The 15,271-nt window shown below is 40.1% G+C and overlaps 1 protein-coding gene across 1 annotated transcript in view; it reads left to right on the plus strand.

The window, feature by feature from the left end:
- The first annotated feature begins 309 nt into the window (after positions 1-309).
- The window catches only part of LGR5 (leucine rich repeat containing G protein-coupled receptor 5), a 94,488-nt gene continuing 79,526 nt past the window's right edge, over positions 310-15,271 (plus strand). The window contains 1 exon segment of the mRNA XM_086609976.1: positions 310-527. Within this exon segment, the coding sequence (XP_086466102.1) occupies positions 310-527 (218 nt within the window).

Here is a 15,271-nt window from a genome sequence, read left to right on the forward strand (position 1 = left end):
TCCCCTCCCGCCTCCCCGCCCGCCCTCCCGCCGGGCCCGCGGCCGCCCCCGCCCGCCCGCTCGCACGGCGGCGCGGGCAGGGCCCGCCGCGCTACGGCGGGCAAGGCTGGGGCGGCGTCAGCGGGCGCGCAGTGCCGGCTCCAGGGCTTTAAAGCAGCGTGTAAGCTGAGATGCTACCACAGGCAGCGGCGCGGCTGCGGCGGCCGCAGCAGCTTCCCGAGCCCAGGCGGGCGCTCGCCTTTCGCCCCCGCTGCGCCGCGGGGCATGAGAGCGGCCGCCCCGCGGCTCTAGGTACCCCCCCCGGGCCCCATGGCGACGTCCCGCGCTGCCCGCGCCCTCCCCCGTCTCCTCCTCCTCCTCTGCTGCCTGCCGGGGCTGCGGCGGGGGGCGCGGGGCGGCGGGCAGCGGTTGCGGGGCTGCCCGGCGCCGTGCCGCTGCGAGCAGGAGGGCATGCTCGTCCGCGCCGACTGCTCCGACCTGGGGCTCACGGCGGTGCCCGCCAACCTCAGCGTCTTCACCTCCTACCTGTAAGTGCGGGCAGGCGGCGCGGGCGGGCCGGGGAGGTGGGCACCACCGGCGGCCGCCCCCGCGGCGGCAGCGGCGGGGCGGCTCCGCGGGAGGGCCGGGGCCGGGGCCGGCCCCCGGTGGTGACGGGAGGCGCGCGGGGCCGGTGCGCTGCCGCGCCGCTGCCTGTACCAAGCACCCGGCTTCGAATAAGTTTCTAATAGCTTTTTAATCGGCGGGCGGGTCGTAAAGCGTTTACGGGCATCTCGCTGTCTCGGTGCCCGGTCGGGCGCCTGGGGGATCTCTGTGTGATGTGCCGTTTAGAGGGTGATTAAAAGCGATTGCGACAGCAGAAACTCGATTAGATCTGCGGGGACGTTATCTTCACCTTCGCTTCCCGGGACAGGGCTTTGAACTGCGGTCGCAGCTGATGTAATCTTTAACAGATCTCCCCTCGGGCTGAGGAGGGGCGATACGCATAAAGCGAGCTCCGCGGAGGCGGGCGGCGCTCGCAGACCGCGGCGGTGCTCGGGCGGCCCCGCGCTGCCGCCGCGGCGGGCAGGTGCGTGTGCCCCGAGCCGGGCCCCGCCGCAGCCCCCCCTCTGCATCTCGGCGTACCCGCCCGCCGGACCGGGCATCCCCGCCGGGCCGGGCCGGGCCGCGGTGCTTGGAAACTCCTCTGCATCTCGGGCGCGCTGGATTACAGGGCGCAGGGACAGGGACGGCGAGAACGGAGAAACTTTGTATTAAAAAAAAAAAACAACCAACCCCGTCGCCAAACCGTGGGGAAACTTTTTCTTTGTTTCCTTCTTTTCGGCAGAAGGGTCATCGTTTAGCCTCTGTGTGTTGAAAGTGTTGGTGCGCTAAAAGTGTTATTTTAGTTCCCTCCTTACTGGTTTCATACAGTTCTTTGGGGCTGCATGTCCGGTAGTTTGTGAATTTAGTACTTATCATAACTCCGTATCCAGCATACAGTATGTGTGTTTCTGAACGTGTCTGTCCATCTGCATGTGTTGACATGCTGTTGACGTGCTTGCTACTATGGTTACTGTAAAAGATGCTTTCATTGTATTGTGTTGGGGAGCTAAAGTGGTAATTCTGAACTCGCTTCTCGGTGAATACCATACTTCAAAGGACATTAAACGTATGTTGCATCTGAGAAAGTAGATTAAACTAAACTAGAAACATCCTTTCGAGAGAAGTACAAACATGACAACATAGGCATAGAAATGACGTGCAACTCAAAAAAACCCCAAGTACTAAGCATATGTTAGGAGAAAGCTTAGTCTGGTGAAAATAGCGTTGGTTTAGGAAGAGGATGTGAAGCCGAAAGACTTTTCTAAATATTATGCATGTAAATACTGTTCTGAAATTTATCTTAAGGTCAGTTTTAGCTTATTTTATCATAAACATTTCAAAGTCAAAGCTATTAGTAATGTTAAGATGCAGGAGTCAGCATTACTGAATGACCATTTACAGTAGAGCAGAACTTGGACTCCCCGTAATAAAGATACAGTCTTTAAGATATATACAAAGTCTGCCACTGGCTTCAAAAGTAGCAGGTCAGGATTTGGGTAAAGACACAGTGTTTTCTGGTGCTTTGGAAAGTTGTAAGCAGAAAGATAGGTAAGGTATAAAGGCATACTGAAGCTATACGTACCCTGTGTCAAGAAGTAGATGTAAATTCTTGGTTGCTTGGAGGAATGCTAAAACTGGGAAAACATTGGAGAGCCCAATGTTTGACTGTTTTATGAAGAAAAAGAAAATATAAATATGCATGATGATGCCAAAATACCACTGCTGTGGTCTTCTGCTGTTGAAAAGATACGTACCTCCGGTAACCTGCTTCTCAGTAGGATTGTGTTCTGGTCCACGGTTTTGTTTTTAAATCCTGTTGCCCTTCAGCAGGGGAATGTCTTTCTCTGGTCAAGAATTCTGTGCTGTTCAGTAGCATACACCCTGAAATGAAAAAAACCCTGCTGTGGGACAGGCAGACTTTTAGATGACTAAGGCTGCATGCAGGGAGTATAATAGTGTAAAAGACATGCAGTATAAGAGCATGAAGACTGGTTCACACACATAGGCAACTACATTTACTTTTTTCTAAATTTACCAGGCTGTTATCCTTGGATTGATTAATTATTGCCTAATTATGCAGAGTTGTAGCTCTCGCATGCCTTCCATAAAGAACTGTCAAGTCTCATTTTCTGTAGATGGCTAAGCAATAGCAAATTTTAAAACATGCCTGATTTTTGTAGAATTGTTTGCCTCCTTGAGCTTAGTAGTGACCAAGCAAATGCTCTTTGATTCCACACCCAACCCCACCCCCCCCAAAAACCAGAAATGTCTTTTTGCGCCGTGACAGGTTTTACTTCAGATCAAAGCAGGAGATTAAAACTGCGTACTCACTTTCACTTTAACTCTCTTTCCTGAAAAAAACCCACCATCTTCTCTAGTCAATTCTATTCTTGCACGGTAGACATATTTGGCCAAAAATGGTCTGTGGTACTATCTTGTGTTAAGTTTGGGCTTTTAAAGTGTTTTTTTTTTTTCCTAAATTTCAGTCATTTTTGTCTTATTTGAACACTCTCATAGAAAAAAAAAGGTAAATATTTCTCTGGTGTGCATTGGAAATTATGTGAAAAGTTGAAATGCTGAGGCCGTTAAGGTTTGTTTTATGTTGGGACAAATGCGTACAGAGCATGATATTTAACAGTGACCAAATTTTGCATGATTTTTATGATGGTGCTTTTGCAGCAGAACTAAATGTAGTCTACAGATGGACCTGCTACACATTCCTGCATTCTCATTTATATTTCCAGGCAGCAATTCTTGTCTCCCATCAAAAATCTTTTTATTTATGATTATGTGTCTGCTGCCATGAACTGTTAGACTTTTTAAGAGCAGACAAGGAGAATCCAGAAGTTTCTTTCCATTCCTTTTTCTTCATTTACTTTTAGGCTAAATAATGTACTCAATGTATTTAATGCAATTCCTGTTGACATAAATGTGAATTCCATGTGCTGATGAAGGGCAGCACTGAGTGTCTGTTTCAAATTAAAAACATGTCACTTTCCTATCAGTACACAGTGAAAAGAAGAAGCCAGGATCTACAGGTCTTTTGCACATGGGACCCTCATTAATTCTCAAATCAAGCCTGTGAGTTAGTGAAATGTTGTTACCATTTACTATGATGTGGAAAACTGAGGCAAAAAGAAGGGCTTGCTCCAAGTTAGAGGTAAACTTTATGACAAAGCCAGTAATTAAAGCCAGAATGCCTTATCCTAACTCCATTCTTTAGCCACAGGCTTATCCTACTTCTCCTAAATAATTACTCATTAAAAATAGTGTAAAATCTGGCAACTCCTATTCAAGAATATTTAGTATGATGAGGATAAAAAAGATCTGTTTTCATATCTCATGTGATGATAATATAGAAAATAGCTCTTAAAGATTTTGAGGGTCTCTGTTGTGTCTGGATAGCACAGAAAAGTAAATTGATGATAAATGCTAGGGCTGTCTAAATCAGAGGCTGTGTTCTTTGTGATCAGAAACTCTCAATGATAAACTTAGTGGAATATTCTAAGTGGAATATTAAGTGGAATATTTTCGTAATGTTGCCATCTTGGATTGACATAGACATGCAAGCATCCGTGTATAATTGTATATTCCAGTATATAGCATGTTAGCTTTTACGTTGCAGTTTAGTTAATGAGTTATTTTGGGATACGTGTTATTTGCATTACAAAAGTTAAATTTTGAGTACACTGTAAATACATATAGTAACATTTTGGAAAATCTGGTTCATGTAATGGTTAATTCTTCATAGAAATAATTGATTAATAATTTTTTTCAAAAGTGTGATAATTGATAGATTTACAGTAAAACCTATGAAGAAGAAATCAGTGCATATTTTAAGGTTCCTAACATATTAGTCTTAAAAGAAATTTTGGCCTTCCAGTTGACTCATTGCCATAATATTGTATTTGATGATAAATATTCCTGCAGAGCACAGTCAAAACTCTATAGGGTATCTGAAAGTTTTTAAGACTACTAAACAGAAAGGAAAAAAAAGGACAAAGAATCTGGAAGAAAAAAAAATATTTACTTTTCGAAGGTTAAAAAGTATATTCCCAGAAATTAACTACACTTCTGAAATGAAAAAGGTAGCTGTTTCTGTGGGAGGAATACTCAAAAACATTAACAGCAACCCTTTGAGGTAAATTTTCACTATTTTAGTCATTTGGATCTCACAGTGCAAACTCAGGTCTTGTCTGTGTTTGCACCTAAGGTATCTTGGGAATGACCATAGTTTTTTCAATGAGATCAAACAGCAAAGCATCTTCTTATGAAAAAGTAAGATTATTATAAAGTCTCTTACAACTTCCAGGTCCCTTGACAAGATTTAGGTGTTAGGTAGTTAGTAAAATGTCTGCCTTTTCTTTAGAAAGTACTTCTTTACATAGCTGCAAACTTCATAAACCATTTTTGCGCCTTCCTAGTTGAAATAAATTAAGTGATTGCCATATGGTTTCAGTTAATAATGTGAGTCTTGTCCCAGTTAAGGATGAAGGTGAATCCAGGTTCTGGATTTAGAATTTAGTGTTAAATCCTCCTTTCGAAAGAAAGCAGAGAATTTCATCTCTACTCATGGCAGTAGTAGGTATGCAAAGGTAAAATGTACACATCGATAAATTAGAGGTACATAAAAACTGAAGAAGTAACAAACTATTTAAAGTTCATATTTGCCGGTTTTCAAAGGATTTGCTACAACTTTCAAAACATAATATGTCAACCGAAAGTTAGTTTCTGTATGAAAATTTTGGATTAAAAATGTATTTAAGAAGAGAGAGTCACTCTTAGCACTTGAGAATGCAGTGCTAAAAATAACTTTTTACACTGCTTCCTAAAGAGCCTTGTGCTGCTCAGAAGGTGGGGGGGAAGGCACTCACACACTACCTCTCTGCTTTGTAGCATTTGCTCCGTGGAAACACTGCGTAAATTGACAGGAAGAAGGAAACTGTCTTTAAGCGCGTAGAATATAAGGAGCTGGCAGGGTGAAGGCACCTTCAGTTTGGGTTGGTATCTGAAGTGCACAGGACAATTGGCTGGGCAGAGGGAGCCTGACTCCAGCTGAGAACGTGTGCACTGGGCTGACCTTCCCAGTCAGCATGCCAGTGGAGATTAGGCTTCCCTCAAGTGCTCCCTTGTTAACCCAGTCTTGTCTCCGATGTCATTTGTCTCTCAAATGCTTAAAATTGCTACCAATTTTGCAGCAGTCCAGACTGCTTTTTTTCATTTTGTTTGTTGGCCCAGATAGTATTTCGTCTGCATGCACTGCTTTCTTAATTCTCTATTGGTTATTTAAATGGTCTCGATTAATACCATTTATTGTATTTTCCCTGACTTCCTTCCTTGAACTGTCCAGCTGATCTGATTCTTTTCCCAGTAAAAATCACGGTAAATAAGGTGTGGCTCCTTTGGCTCCAAGTAAACTGACTGAGGGCAGAACATGATGTGGTGTTTTTGACATACCAAAACAGCTTTAGACTTCAGTTAGAAGAAAATACCCGAACGTCTTTAAAAGGAATGGGATGTGATCAAAGCATGCTTACTCCTCAGAGATTTAGCAATTCATGTGGCAAATCCTTATGCTGCATGCTCTGTACTGTTTTCTGAAAAGACCTGCGAAACTTCTGTACGATTTTACTGATCAGATGTGAGAAATCTAATGCCTGGAGAATTATAAAAGCAATGCACGTAGTTGGGGAGGGATGGGGCCTGAAATGATGTTAGTGTTGCTTATTGAAGGAGTGCTACCCCCTTCTCTCTCTTGGAATTAAAGTTTAAATGAAAAATGCACAAAGCTAAGACAATGAACAACTTCAACTATAAATGACAGTAACTCATGGTACTCCTGGTTTTAGTCCCAAGAAGCATGCTGCTTTCCTAAAAGCCTGTAGACAAGAGCTTGGATTTTTTTGAATTAGAGACCTTGGAATGAGTATTAAAGCATCAGCACCCAGTAGAAATACCATCCTGAAGTGTCTTTGCTGTTTAGATGAAAAAAAAAAAAAAACAAACGTAAGCTGCTGCTTAGAGAGGTGTGATCACTCAAGCTTAAAGAGCAGAAGCCAGCTGGTACTGTACTAGGCAGCAGCAATACCTGGAACTCCAACCAGGAATTAAATGGGATAGCAGTGCAGATCCCCAGGAGCTGGTATAGGATGTCCCCAGCTTGATAAGGTCTTTGCTAAGACAGGGCATTCTGTATCACCTTCCAGTTTTACTATTTTGCTTTGTTTTACTAAGTTTTAGCTATGAGACTTTTGTTTTGGGGGCAGTGGCCACAGCACTAAGGTCCCTCCCAGAAAGGACTAGTTGTCTTTTCATGCCTACACACTGCTGCAAAAAATAATTATTCTCAAGTGTGGTGTTATCCAACAGTGATAATTATAATAATCAGCCACTCCCAAATCAAGGTTTTATTAGTAACAAATGGGCTCTTATTTTGGGCCCAATTGTATGATTTGGCTCCAGTCCTGCAAATACTTATCCAGATACTTTAGTGTCAGGAATGGTTCAGCTGAAATCACATGTTCAAATGTTTGTCAGATCAAGGTCTTCTAAAACAACTATCCCCTTCCCCAGTTAACAACTCATTTGTGTGCAATAGTTTCACTAAGATGTTCTGCTACACTGTCTCATTACACAGCCTAAAGCATTATGTGTATCATAAATCGTTTAAAAGCCTTTCTTTCAATTTTTTTCAAAATCTTATGTAAAATGAATGTTTAGTTTAATCTGAAACATACTGTCTTTCAACAGTATTAAGTTACGTAATTGCAATTAAGTAATTTTAAGGACATGTTCTGGATAAAAAAAAATTCCTAAAACTTTCTGCAGTGTAGTATAGAAGTATAGGATTTTTCTACAGGAGATATGATATTGTGTGTGTAGAGCTGTGTGTGTATAGATAGGCTTTGGGCAAATGAAAAAAGTGTCTGTCAGCCTAAAGCAGTGCAAACAACTATAGCTCCCACCACACAAAATCTCTCCCCTTTTGCAGGCACTTGAATAAATGTTTTCTTTTTATTGAGAGTAACCATGCTTACGAATGTTACCAAACTTGAGCATTAAGTACTTAAGAAATGCAGAAGTATTTGCTGGATTGAAACTTAATTTGTGTAATGATTCTGTATAAATTTAACACTTAAAGTCTTAGGATTTTTTTTGTGCTTGTGTCATGCAACTTTTCCCATGAAATATTTACAATAATTTGATGATGGTATTTGTGGAGGAAAGGTAGGAGGTAGAAGAGTAAAGATGGTGTTTAGTACTACTACTTCTTTATTTTCTTCAAGTTTTTTGCTGTTAGCTCCCTTACCAAACACTTCAGTCTGCTTTGCTTGAGGATGGAATAGTTACACCACTGGTACTGCACAGAAATAAAACTTTCCTAAACTTCCCTAGCCCTTTTTTTCTGCAGCGGTAGGCATCTTATGATGCCAGTTATACCATGTCTTCTGGATCCTGTGATAATATAAATGCTAGCCTAAGTGAATGAGAGAGCAGATGTGAGATGATGTCAGCATTAAGGGAAGTGTAACTGCACTGATTTGGCATTCAAAGAGTTTGTAAATGAGTCTCTGTGTACCCTGAGGGGAGAAGTAGGTCATAGCTGGCAAAGGAAGCAAGATAAGACAAAGCTCTCTCTCACCCAACGCTGAGAGTTACCTGTTGCGAACCACCTTGATGAGACACTTGCCTTTGGGTCTTTTATCCTTGATCAGTTTGGCATGGAGGCTGCCTCAGAAATTAAATCGTTCTCCTGTTGGTCTCACACATGATGAAGTTGCAATTATGTTTGGGGGGGGGGGGGGGGGGGGGGGCAGACCAAGTTGTCCAGTGTCCAGAAATGAGATTCATCCTGATGAAGGCATAGAAAACAAAGTTTCTTGAACACCCTGGTTCACAGAGATTGCCATTTTGGAAGCATGAGGAAGGGGCAGGAACTGCTTCTGGGAATAGAGTATGATCAGATAGCTGTAGCTGGGATCTAGGTAATGAGACTGAGTTCTGCTCCTGGATACTGTAATAAAGTAGTTTACAAATTTAAGCAAATCATACAACTTTTCTGTAGTCTTACTCTATACATGTGGTGGCTGGGACAGCTACCTACATCTGAGTTTGGCTAATTTGATAGTGGCTGATAAATGCTGACAGAATGTAGATTAAAAACACTTAATGAGGTGCTAATTACGAGTATGACATGGTAAAATAAGGTGAAATCCTGAAGGATTTTCTTCCTCTTCATAAGGCCTGTATTTCTACCTTTAGGTTTTGCTCATGGCTGTCTATGTGGGCTGAAGTCTGTGATACGCAAGATTCTTATTGGAACAAGTGATGACTGTGCAGGTGTCTGAAAGCAGTGTTTGACCTGCTGACGAGAAAATACAGGATCCATATGCTTGGTGCAATATGGAAGTATTGCCTGCACTCGTGCTGAAGTTGTGCAAAGACAAGGATTTGGAAGAGGGCCTAAAAAAGTGCAGGTTCAACCTTGTGATCTGGCGAGTGTCGGGGAGTAAATTCCAGTCCTACAGTGTCCCTGCATAAAGCCTCACTATATTGACTTTATCCTGCAACAGGCACACACAATTACAGGCAGATTAACAGAGAAGCAAAAAATGTGTTGTGAAGAAAGGGGTGGCAGGTAGCTTGGGAATCCGTCTGTATTGGTGCTATAGAGTAGTGAAATGTGGCTCTCATCAGGCAGCTCAACTGATTTTAAACCCTCAGAAGAAGTGGCAGTAGTGCAAATCTCAGTTTACATTTGTGCCATGTGTTTGCAATAAGACTTTGTAAGGTACAGTTATCTTGGCGTAGTGTCAGAAACGTTTGTGACTACTTGGCCGTAGTGGAGATAACACCTAAGTATATAGTTGTGGTGGGGTAAAGACTAGGGGTTTGCAGTACTGCTGCTGTTTTTTTAAAAAAAAAATTGAGTGTGGGGCACTGTGGAAGAGTGAGTGGTAGCATAATAAGGGGTTCACATGGTATTACTTAGACCTAGCACTGAAAAAGGACAGTGTGAAAACTCACGATCTTAAGATAGCATCTGGAAAGGCTGTATGTTCCTCAGCATATGGAGGCTTCACGTTGCCTTTTACCCGTTGCCTCTATATATGTAGAGTACTATGAACTGCCGAGTCCCAGAACTTCTTTCTGGCCAAGACAGAAGATGTGAAAAGAAAGGGCAATACAAGCATCTTGGAACGTCCTATCTGCCTGAAGGCCAGAGGCAGTATGGAACATAGCTGAACACATTCTTGAAATCTTGAAGTACATGTTTTTAGAATAAAACAAATGCTTCCTGAATACTGATAAGGCAAAAAACTTTCACCTAGAATAGAAAAAGCCATTGTATGGAAACATATATGTGGAAGAATATTGTAGAAGAAATACTTCTTAGGTTATTTGGATGGAGTATTTAAATCATTATAGGGAATGGAAAAAAAAAAGACCCAGTGCCAGATTCATCTCTGCATGTCATTCCATGTGTGTAATTTAATAGACTTATGCCAAGAAAGACTTCAGGTAGTTTTTGCTTTGCTTATACTAATGGAACTAACTTAATTCTGTGGAGTTGGTACCGCTTAAATAAATTTAATTTGAAAAACTTGAAGATTTTGGAAAAGCATTAATTAATGTAATTAAAATGAAGCATTCACTTCAGTTTTAATGTGCCAACTCTCGACAGAAAAGCTTTTAGAAAAAAAAGATTTTAAGCGTACAGCCAAGTGATCATTATTGTAATATTTGTGTCAGGATGTAGACTCTGGCAGGAGAGTTGTGTTGTGTTAGGGAGTTGTGGTCAACTGTACAGACTTTCCAGCAGTTTGAGGAAAGAGGGATTTTCTTTTGTTTTTCAGTCTTTTTGTTGTTGTTGACAGCATTCAGTGAAAAGAGTAACAGATTTTTTTGGAGGATGCTTACACAGCGCTGTGATACATTCGTTCCATTTATCAAAGACGGAAAGAACTATCACACCAAATAGAGTTATCAAAATCACATTTCTGTACATATTGGTGCCTCAGCTGTTCTGCCTTCAATGGCTATCTCTGGTCAATCTGTGAAGAATCCTGTAAACCTGAAGCCAGACGTGATCTGTTTTCTGCATTTATCGTCAATCATGGATTCAGTATCTTGCAGTCATGTAGCTCTATGTTCCTGCTTGTGTGTCCATAGAGCAGTGCTGTAAGAGCATCAGATTTCACAAGGAATTTGTAATATCCAGATTCACTGAATGGTATTATTTACAGTGTTGTAGCTCTGTGTGAGAAGTATATAGTGCAATGCTGCATGATCTCAACATGCTGCTAGTTTAATCTATTCTGATAAGGGTTTGTGGAAACTAATTATGAGCCAATTTGCTTCCCAATGAAGCTAGAACTGAAACTCGTTTTGATGATATGGATTGAGTTCCTGATATGTCACAGCTAGTTTTATTGTAGAGGGTTCTGTTGGGTCATGGTGAGTCTAATCTAAAGGAAATTACTCACTCTTTATCCAAATATCATCCTATGTTGAGTACACAAACAGATTTGATGTTCATATTTGGTGAATGACTAATTACCTAAGTACACAATGATAGTAATTAATTGTAAATTACATTCATTAGTGGTTTTGATTATCTTAGCATGGAGAGCTTCCATTAAAGTGTTCACAGCTTTTATAAGGCAGCATTAAGGTGGTTGTTCAATAAATATGTACTGATCAAGATTAGACTGAATGAAAATAAGCACTCTGTGTATCATCATGTAACAATGTGAATTTAGTAAATGGATGGATGTCCTAGCCACAGGAAGATAATAACAGAAAGACATAAAGGAAAAAAATACTCCTTAGCAGCAAAGCATATCTATATTCTTTCAGTCAGTAATGTCAGTAATATCACTACTAGCATTAAAGATAAATAAAATACATATCTAGCTGTAACAGCGTGTAACATAATCAGATATGAAATAAGCCTTCTGTTTGTTGTCTATCTGTAAAACGGTGTTGTTTATCAGAAACAATTCCAGCAATTAAAACATTTGGTAATCTAACATTTGTTAGGTTTAGACATTACTATGATTGTTCCTCTGTGCTGTCATGTCTGTTCACAATGAAATGCCTTGAACTGGTACTAGCCAATGTGACTCTTCAGAAGATGAGTCTAAAAAGTTGACAAAGCAACTAGCATATTTGTATGTTTTTTAACTCATGGAGCAGCTCCTGGCTTATTAGACAAACTGAGGTCTTCAGTGTGACAGGCAAATGCCCGAGTCAGTCCACTTGGGTGCAATTAGAGCAGTCCTGTTGCTACTGCAATGACCTTGGGTGCACTTCGGGAATGCATGGTTCAGGATTATGTAAACTGACCTGAAAGAAACAGCCCAGGGCTGCAGCAGGTGGGAAGGATGACACAGAACAAAGGGAGATCAAAATTTTTCTTTATGCACTATGGCACCATTCTTGATGAAGATGAAATATGAGGTGGAATTTCTCAGTAGTGACAGTATGAGAAAGAGGCTTTGAAGTTGCGTACTGAGATGATTCTACAGTGCTGTTTCAGAGCATATAGTTCTTGAGTAAGTATTTTGATGACGCAATGTATGTTTTTCACTTCTAGTTAAAAAAGACAGTTTTTGAATATTTTGTCATGTGTCAGGGCAAGTATAAAGAAATAACTGCACACAGACTGATCTCAGTGCACAGAGATTTCAATGTGGAGAAAGAAACCCCAACAACATTCAGATATCTGTCTTTCCTTTTACATCATCGTCCATCAGAATAGATAATGCAGCTCAGGTAAAATCAAGAGTTTTATTTCCTATGATTTTTTTTTTATTTCTTTCGTATTTATAGTAATTTTATTGACAGGGTTGTCTTTGACTTCCAGATTTAGTAAAAGTGCATAATTAAATATTCTGATAGGCAAGATTATGGTTAGGTTTACTGCTGGTATTAGATCATAAACTAATTTTAAAATTGTGGTAAAGCACTTGGAGCACAGATTGCATTAGCGTAATATATAAAGTATTAACATAAAACTCAATATTGATGGATGAAAATTTAAATTACACACATGCAAGTACACATTAGACAATGAAATAATGTTGTCAAATGTATGGCATGGAATGAATAGACCTGCTATTTTCTCTAAATAAATAACACTTAAGCTTCCCGCTGTAGAGAAACAAGTTTGAGATGTCACCATGTAAGTACATACATGAGGCTGAGTGATACTAAAATGAGTAAAAGGTTTATTTTTAATACCTGTTCTGTACCTCATGCTACTCTCAGTATTTCACAAAGCACATGATGCAGTTGACTTTGAAAGATACTGATTAAGAAGAATTCAGTAAGGGTTACTGAAGTAGAGTTTATGCTGCTTCTAAAATCCAGGCCTGGCAGGCGTAACTAGAGGTACCTTTTGACATTTTAAAATATTTTCCTTTATAGGTTACTTAGGACAGCAACACAGCTCACAAAGATAGTAGAAAAGACCTAAGGCTGCTTTTTAGAAAAGTATCAGCTGATAGATATCCTGGGAACTGTCCTACTAGTCAGAACTATCAAGTAAAGAATTTAAGTGTCCTCCTCTGGCTTCTGAGGAGATTTGCCATATACTATTGTCTGCCTTGTCCTGAGAGGGTTTCTTAAAGGCAAGTGAGCCCATTCAAACAGATCCATAGCCGAGTCAGTGAAGCACTGTTCCTCAGTTGTGTGAGAAATGATGAAGATATGTCAGAACTGTCAATTTAGTTCAGTAGTTGAAATCATTGGCTTTTCTTGGATCTTAAGAAAACTTACATTTATGTTCTTCAACTTTCACATTTAGAAGACTTGACAATATAACTACAAGCTTTACTAGTTTTAGTCCAGTAAAGGTCTCTGGTAAAATAATTTGGTTTATTATACATATTATGTTTTCTGAAGACATAAACAAATGCAGGCTAATGCAAATGTGTGCATCTTCAGGCTAATGATTTCAACTGCAGTGCTTGTCTATAGTGCAGAACCTCCATACACTCAGTAAGTCTTACCCTTAGAGTGTAAAATATATCAAGATGTAGAAATTCGCGTATTCTTTCTCAGTATTTTAATCTCTCATTCTGTCAAAGTGGAAATACTTCTGAAGTTCTGTTATACATTGAATTTTTCCTTGGATACCAAAGTACTCTGTATTCATGGGAGTTTGACAATTATATACTTTTGGGCACAGGGGCAGACGTAGCTGTTTTGTGTTTGGAAGGAAAGACAGAGCATGGTGTGGCACCAGGCAATCCAACTGTGGGGACTATTACCTCAATATTATCTACTCAGTGCCTGATCCCTTCCTAGTAAGTCTGCTGTCTGCACATCTAGGTGCCTACACAGCTTTTAAGATCTCTGTCTTTATCATCTTTAAGCTATTGAAGTAAAAGAGTTGCCTTACACTGGAAAACAAAACTTTTTCAAGCTTCTCAGCTTACTATTCCAGATCTAGGAAGACGTTTTTCATAAGATTTTTCTAGCTATTGAGTCTGAATTACCTCTCACTTTTTCAGACATTAACTGATAAGATGAAGAAGATAATTTCCTTTCTAAGTTGCAGTCGGTAGAACACATACAGATACTGTGTGTGCCTGTATACAGGCTGAGAAAGAGGTTCTGGCCAAAATTTGGGCCTTAGAATATTTATTTTTACATTAATTTTTATGTACTATATCATCTAATTGTGCCTGGCAGTCATTTTGGGAATCTGCAAGCCTATACAACTATGTTGATTAACAGCAAGAGTATGACTGCAAGTGTACTGGCAGTAGAGAGTAAGACGCCTGTCTAATTTTGATCCTCAGATCACTGACTAGATTTCTGTGACGTTCCTAGGTCTGTCCTCTTTGTGGAAGTAGTTATTGTCAAATAATTATCTAACAATTGAGTGGTCTTGTTATCACAGTGACCTGTGTAAGCTCTGATAAAATAGAACTAAATTTTTGAGTCTACAAATTATAAAGCAATTAAAATGGTGAATATCAGAGTTGAATTATTAGGCAACTTATATGCTGAAGGGCAAAACAAGAAATTGCAAAATGGACCAGACCAAGGTGATTGAATCTGTGTCTCTAACAGCAACCACGCCTAGCTGCTTTGGAATATATTTAACTGCTACCTTATAAGTGAAAACAAATCTCTGTGTTCCATGGTATTTTAATATACTTGTGAATATTCTTATGCCTGAGAGCACACTGACCCTTTCTAAATGCTGTCAAAATACTAATGCTGCCTCAAGACAACAGTTTTTACAGATATAAATAGAGTGCTTTTTAAAGTATTAAATATTGATAGCTTTATTATTGCAGGAATCTTTTTATTATGAAGAGGATTTTTTCTCATTTTGAAGAGGATATATATGTAAAGTCTAATCATTGGATTAATCCTCTCTAAGCAAAACAGCCTTAATCTTTTTTTTTTTTTTTTTGTATGCTGTTATGGAAAGTTTTTAGAAATTCCTTCAAATTAGAGTTCTCAAAATAAATAGTGAATGTTCAGTGAATACAAAATTTCTTTTTTAAAAAAATTCTTTGCTTAGCAAAATTTAAAAATACAGAGTAATCAAAAATCAGTGCCATTGCAGAAGCCAACGTTGAGATCCATTGTTCTTCTTTGCTATAATTACTAAACCTGAAAGTACAACAGATGAGGATGTAGTGGGCATATTGGGATTGGTCCAAAG

Source organism: Tauraco erythrolophus, chromosome 4 (assembly GCF_009769465.1).
Source record: "Tauraco erythrolophus isolate bTauEry1 chromosome 4, bTauEry1.pri, whole genome shotgun sequence".
Taxonomy (NCBI): Eukaryota; Metazoa; Chordata; class Aves; order Musophagiformes; family Musophagidae; genus Tauraco; species Tauraco erythrolophus.